The 7,591-nt window shown below is 36.1% G+C and overlaps 1 protein-coding gene across 2 annotated transcripts in view; it reads right to left on the bottom strand.

The window, feature by feature from the left end:
• The window catches only part of SMIM14 (small integral membrane protein 14), a 69,926-nt gene continuing 62,335 nt past the window's right edge, over positions 1 to 7,591 (bottom strand). The window contains exons 4-5 of one of the 2 annotated variants that reach the window (XM_082653514.1): positions 5,426 to 5,568; positions 1 to 3,157 (exon numbers count right to left, since the gene is read on the bottom strand). In XM_082653514.1, the coding sequence (XP_082509640.1) occupies positions 3,125 to 3,157; positions 5,426 to 5,568 (176 nt within the window). In that variant the 3' untranslated portion in view covers positions 1 to 3,124. Of the gene's footprint in view, positions 3,158 to 3,651; positions 3,999 to 5,425; positions 5,569 to 7,591 lie in introns of those variants that run through there. The other variant, XM_082653513.1, reaches the window with a different exon arrangement.

The raw sequence follows: 7,591 nt of genomic DNA, 5'->3' as shown, positions 1-7,591 counted from the left end.
TAATGTTTTCTATTTATTCATTAATAAAAAGTGCATAGTACAAGCCCTTTATCCCAATCCAAGTACTCAGTAAAAGATTACAATAAACCCTGGATGGCACAGACATGATTTGTTTGGCATGATTTAAACATTTAAAAACAGCAATTAACATTTGGTACATCACATGACCACCTTTGCTTTTAACAAAGTAATCATCAGACATGGTAACAAATACATATGACTTTTCATTTAGAAATATTATAATGTTAAGACTAAACCTACTATTGCAACAACAAAAATTTAACCCATTAACTTAAACTCTCTCCATTTCTCCTTCAAGTTGTTGTTCTGTGTCTTAAGCTGAGCTCGTCAAATTTTAGCACATATTCATTTAGAGTGACAGACTTTGATTCAGGGTGACAGACTTCTGAGGTTCCTTTGAAGACGTAAGATAAAGATAATTCTATAAACACTGTAATATCGCATACCACAAAGACACTAAAAGTAACCATGGAAGAGCTGTATTTAATAGTTACTTCTGAAACTTTCTCCAAGTAGTTTAAAATATGACTTGCTGACCATGGGATAGTGCTTGGATAAATACATGATAAAATCTTTTACTATACACAGTTCCAATGTTAACTTTTTCCACGTGGAAAGCAAAAAATCATTATTTTGCATAAAAGAACATTAAATAACTCTAAAACAAAATAAACTCTTAATGGCATTTGTGGAATGTTTAAGAGCCAAAAGTGATTAAAATGTGAAGCTTTATCTTTCTTTTTTCCAGATTATTTAAAAATGACAGTAGCCACAGTTCAGGTGAATGTTTACAAGCCAAGTAATGAGTAAGAGTGTGCTCAATAAAAAGGCCACATGTAGAAGCTTTAGGAATTAAAGAGAATAATATGAATTACTAGTTAGGTTAATAGAAATACTTCATGTGCTATTGCACACCGTCTTTGTCAGGAGTGCAGAGAAATTTTACAAGCAAAAAAACCAAGACTTAATACTTCACTAAAAACTTTTGTTACTAATTAAATAGATGGTCCATATAGGAAAACGTTAATATTCTAATGTAATGTCAATTAAGTATATGTGACAGAAATGAAGAACTAGGAACAAGAACCCAGATTTCTAGGTCTCTAGCTAACGCTACATATTCTGTTTCCATGTCATAGCCACTTCTTCAACCAAAGTCAATTCTTAATTATTTGTGAGCCACAGATTCAGTGAACACATCAGTATCATATCCATAGACTAGCCTTCTAGCAGCTTAGACAGCAGATCGTTAGGACATATGTGCTAGCCTTCAAAGTTCAGGAGCAAGGACAGAAAAAGGAATGCTTATAGGGATTTAGCTCCATTTAAGCCATTCCTGCCTCTCTGCTTTAAATGCTTTAAGAGCTGTAGAGCTGGGAAGGCTTCCAATAGGCCATATTGAGAGAAAAACCCTTAAATCTATGGTGTTCATTTATCCAGGATTTGACTTACCTGTGTTACAATACCTCTCAATTAACACAAGTAATTAAGAGTAGGTTATATTATTTCAAGAAGTTGAGGACAAAGCCAAGATGCACAGGAGGAATGCAAGCAGTCAATAATGGATTATATAATGAAATGAAGCCCTTACAGTGTTTATAGCCTAGAATATAATCATAATAAAGGGGAAAAAATACCCTATGAGCATCACATAATTGTATCAGAGACTCTATTAAACAGTACAATGATACAGAGAAGTTTATTCAATTCATACAAGTAATTTCTCAGATCTATACAGCTAAAAGCTAAACTGATCTAGTGGGGGAAAATCCTTACATTGATAGCAAAATATCTTCCAGCCCCCATAAATCATCTGCAATCACTTGCTAGGAAAAAATTCCATAACCACACAGGTCATGCAGAATTTTTTTATGCCATTTGTATTCATTTTCTATCAAACTGAAAAAAAAACAATGCAACCTTTTACATTTTTTCACATTTCAAATTTTTACTTATATTAATGCTCCTCCCCACCCCAATCCATCCTATTACCAAACAAGAATGAGACAGAGGTTGAGAAAAAAAAAGATCCTTGATGTTTCTCATTTTCCTCCTTTTCCCTTGGAGTAAATCAAGAATTCATTAAATATTGTTTAAAGTCAGAAAGATAACAAGACTCAAAATTTTTTCTTCAAAGAAAATAATAGAGTAAATAAGTAAACAGGATTCAAATATCAGTAACCAAACAGGCCCCCAATACAGCTTTAAGATAGTTTCATTTAACAGGGAAGTTTTACAACAGAAAAGCAGCTTCCTGAGAGGCACCCACTTCAAAAATAAATTATAGCTTAAATTATTACTGTATAGATTACACCTGGCAAATGCAGAAAGAATTAAATTTTTTCCTCCTTTCATGAACTGTGTAAGGCTAGTGTACAGTGGCTTACAAATTTCATATAATGGACTGTAAATCATCCACCATATTTAAATCATGTTTAAGTTTTCTTATATTAGACATTTTTATGGGAATAAAAACTTAGTAAACAATTACTTCATTTCTTCTTTCCTCCTTTTCTTTGCCACATAAGCCAGTTGTAGTGGATGATACAGATTTCAGCTGTAACTTGTAAAATATTCCAAAGGCTGTCACAGTCCCAAGAACTAGAGAAAACTGCCATCCACAAATAAACTACCAAGGTTAAGTGTAAATACAATGTGGTTCTAATTTTCTTTCATACAATCTCAGATAACCCCAAGTAACTTTATAAATACCTTATTAAAAAACAATCTTTAAACCCATCAAAACTATTTTAAAATATTTAAATGTAGAGATCTCAAATTTCCTTCAATCAGGCCAGAAATTATCACAAAAAGTATGATCACAGTTACAAACAGAATGAATGGAATGTTTAAGTTTAGGATAACCAAAAAAGCCCCATGTAACTTTTTAATGTATCATTTACTCAAATATAGGAAAGGTGATAACACAGGAAGCAAAAATAAGCTTGCCAGTGAAATTTCTAGAAGCTCATGAAAACAATACCATCCCATATTGCAGATGCAAAAGAAAAAACAGTTCTAATGGGGTTAAGAGTACTCTGGTCATCTTCGTTCATTTGGTCGTGCAAGGTGTTAACTATTTTTACTTCCCATATCCACAAAGTTAGTCCACAGGAGGGGCTGGTGGATCCTGTCCCTGGCATTAAAGAGAGAGGAATTATGAAATTGACTTCTTAAATCTCCCAGTGCAACCAGTCTAACACATGCAGTAAGAATTGAGCAGCAATGCCCCTCACCTTCCCATCCCAAATCATATACTTATTTGGACCTCTTGTACGTTTTTGCACAAGGGAGCACTAGATTAACACTGTGATTCACCGATGTTTGTCTCTTTCTTCCTTGTAGCATGGAAGAAAGGAAAATTTTGTAACAGTGATATTGACTTAGGTAAAAGTGCTCTCCCTGACAGCTCCAGAGGTGATATTTAAACCAATCAAGGTAGTCTCATCCCTCTTGCTAAGGTGACTAAGTACAGTACAATCAAAGTGAAGCTAAAGACATAATTCTCACTACAGAATGTCAGTCAATGAGGAAGTATGTGGCACCAGTTGCAACTGGCAGCCGCCCTATAGGGACCAGAAAGGGAGCCCACCTTGGAATAAAGCTAATGGTCTGAGGAAAGAACCCGGATCTTTGATGACGCTGTTAAACTTTCTAAACATTAATCCTACCTCTGGATTTTTTAATGTGTAAACCAATAAAGCCAATTACTTAAACCAGGCTGAACAGATTTTTTTATTTTCCTGCGGTACACGGGCCTCTCACTGTTGTGGCCTCTCCCGTTGGGGAGCACAGGCTCCGGACGCGCAGGCTCAGTGGCCATGGCTCACGGGCCCAGCCGCTCCGTGGCATGTGGGATCTTCCTGGACCGGGGCACGAACCCATGTTCCCTGCATCGGCAGGCGGACTCCCAACCACTGCGCCACCAGGGAAGCCCCTGAACAGATTTTTGTTACTTGTGATAGAAAGCTTCTGAACTGTAAAGGAAAGAGCAGACCTTCTAGGAATCTTCAGGAAGATTCCATTTATTTACTCTGACATGCTATATGAGGCCCTAGTTGAGGATAATGAATTTTTCTACTTGGAATTAGTCAATATGTTTTCTTGCTTATTCCTAGAGCTGTGGGACTATTATTTTTAGAACTGCTGGTCTACAATAAACTAAGGTTCAGAGGACTGTCACTTTTGAATGGCTTCTAATTGAGTTGGGTTTCTTTAGTTCCAAACATTGAGGATGTTGCTTTTTGATATGAAAGTAATAAAACTGTGCACAGAAAGTAAGAAAAAAGGCTTAGGAGAAAGCACTTTATCAAGACAATATACAAGCTGTTTTATGGATACCCTCCTCTCCAAGAAAACCCTAAAATAAATTTAAGGCATTTTATATAGTGTTAATGATGCCTTCCTTCTTAAGTCAGCATGCTACATATATAAATGTTTTAATCCTAAAAAACCCCAAAGCACTGACCAGTTAACACTGCACATTTGCTTTCTCCTGTATAAGCAATTGGTCTAACCAAACTTCTTTTTAATAGTAACAACGAAGGATTGGGGAAAAGAAGCAATTCTTTTAGGTTGGAAAAGGGAATTAGTGGGATAATTTGGTGTTCAACAAGTAAATCTGTCATGGAAATATTTTTAGACGTAATATCCAAATCAAATGGGAAAGAAAAAAATATAAACACTGGTTCTGAAAATGATTAAAGGAATCCTTTAATGGAGGCTCTATCAAAAATTCCCTGTTGGGTCACTTTATCATACTTTCAGTTAGGTTCTAAAAATGGCTGTAATCATGACTATCAAGATTATCAACATGAATGATTCCTACCTCTCCTTTTGCCAGCTCAGTTGACCTATTGTGATGCAGAACTGGAAGAATGAAGTTGAGAGAAATAGGATGGGAAAACAGGTTTAGCCAGATAGGCTCAGTGTCTCTGTTGTATTTGATAGTGAGGACAGAAGCGGAGAAAATGAAGAATGTGTGTGTAGAAACATTTGAACTGTAGCTAGTAAGAGAATTTGGGGAGGGGGAGCTGGAAGCATACGAGGCAAGGGATCAACTGTGAGGTGGATAGAACTGGGTAGTGGAAGACTGAGATTTGAGAAATACTGCTGTGGATTATTATGAACTGGATCACTTTTATGTTTCTCACATGAGTAAAGACTGGAATTCACCTTAAAATGATTTGGGGGCTACTGGTCTGTAGTTCTCTCTAAATGTAACTCCACGAAGATTAAGCCATTTGGGGTTTCAAGATTTACTAGGACTACATAGGAAGAACTTACTCCGTGAGCTAAATCTTCCTTTTGCTAATTCAGATATTTCCGTCAAAACAAACTCCTCCCCTTTCCCAGACCACACCCATCCCCCCACCCCAAAACATTTCTAATCCACAACACTTACATTATGAGGACCGGTTGGTTTTCCAGTTAGGTTGGATCCTCTTAGATTAGGAGGTCTCAGTAGAAACAAGATCACTGCAATAACCATCCAGGCCATCAAGATCATAGTAATACTGATGCCATTATCACTAGGGGGTCCTGGTACTAAAGACAAACAGAAAATGTATTTGCAACAAAAACTGTAGAAAAATTATAATACTGTTAGATAAATGTAAAAACAAATCCTAATGTTTAAATAGCAACTTGAAAAATTATATAAAAAATGCATTAGTAATTTTAAGAATTATTAAATATTACAGCTTCAATTTCCCTTTCCTCCTGTGAGGAAATCTAAATGGTAAATGGTGTAAAATACTCATAAGCCAGAGCCTATTAAAGATTTTTAATAGTATAGTAGTTCTTAATATTTTGGGGCAATAGAATCCTTTGAGAATTTGATAAAAAAGGACTCTCTTTCCACTATAAGAATCCATGTATACACATTCAACAATTTTGCATATAATTGCAGAAGATTCATGGACCCACAAAGCCACCAATCCATAGATATACTGAGATCTACAGAACTCAGGTTAAGACCACATGATACACAGTTAAAACACTCTAGGGGTGAGGAAATTATGCATTTTAATTACAGAAGTAGCATGAAAAAACAGAGCTTAAGGAAAAGGGGACATCCACGTTGTATAATTTATGAATTAATATCCCTTTATGACATTCTCAAACAAATAGATATTAATTTGGCATTCTTTTTTGCAAAAAGAATTTGGATTCAGATCTAGATATTATAGTCTATGCCTTTATCAAGAGAAAAAAGTCAGGTTTCTGGATAGGTATCAGTCTTTCCAGCTCCTTAAAGCAGCCATATCTTAAATATTTATTTAAGTACCTAGCACAGTGCCTAGTTCATGGTATGAACTTAATAAATTTCTAATAAATGAAATGTATATTAGAGAACTCAAAGTATCAAAAATGAAAATTCTAGAAGATTAGATTTAAATAGCCTGTCAAGACTATGTATAAATGTTTGGTTTTGGTCTCACTGCCTCAGGAAAAAGTAAAAGAAATCCAGACAAGATTCTGAAACTAAGCAGATGCATTATGCATTACATTGAGGTCCACGGGCCCAGGGCCGAGGTGGCACTGCTGAGGCCAAAGGGGACAAAGTCAAGCAAAGAGCTGAGCTATCCCAAGAGCAGACTGGAGAGGAACCTAGTCTCTGTTCCAACCCAATCACTTCTCCAGGAACAAGTACCACAGTACTCAGGGGTCATCAATTTGCAATGCTTATCACACAATGAATCAGCATTTCCCCCCTCTATATCCACATTCATTCCTTTCCTTGTTCCCTCCTATTATATGTGCCTCCCTTCATAACTAAAAACCAATTTCTCCACTTAAGTTTTAGATCCCATCACTCTTGCAGAAATTTATCCATTATCCTCTCTCTTGTGAATTCAACACCCTCTTCTCCATTGCAGCCATCCCATAATCACTTAAACATGATAAAGTTTCTCCCATATTTAAAAAAATATATATATCCCTCCCTCAACCTCTTTCTCTGTCCAGCTATCAAAGCTAACCTCTTGAGAGTGGTCTATATTTACAACTATACTTCACTACCTCCCATTCACTCCTTAGGTTGGCATCTACCTACATCAACATTCAAACAACTCTTTGAAAGGTCACCTATGACACCTGCAGGCTGCTAAGCCTAATGGGTAATTTCAGTCCTCATTTTCCACGACCATGCTCTTCCTTAAAAGACTTTCTTCCTTTGTATTCTGTGCCATTACCACTGCCAGATTTTCTTTCTAACACTTAGCCACTCCTTTACATGCTCATTTTCCTCTTCCTGGCTTTTAAATTTTGGAATTCCTCATGGTCAGTTTTAGGTTCCCTTCTCTTCTTTCTCTGCATACTATCATCCTCACCTGTGGCTTCACTTACCTTCTGTATGCAGACCACACCTAAATTTATATTCAGCCCCAACTTCCCTGAACTTCAAACCCAGTATCCAATTATCTATCTACATCAGTAGTTCTCTATTTTTTTTAAATATTCATATCAACAGTTCCTAAACTGTGGTGTACTGTAGAGCCAATGCTTCTTAAAAATGTACCTGAACCCCACCTCGTACTTAACATACTCAATATCCCAAACTAAAACC

The sequence above is a fragment of the Grampus griseus genome (assembly GCF_964374135.1).
Source record: "Grampus griseus genome assembly, chromosome: 4".
Lineage (NCBI taxonomy): Eukaryota > Metazoa > Chordata > Mammalia > Artiodactyla > Delphinidae > Grampus > Grampus griseus.
Note: the sequence above shows the minus strand (reverse complement) of the source record. Positions and strands in the feature narration are given on the sequence as shown.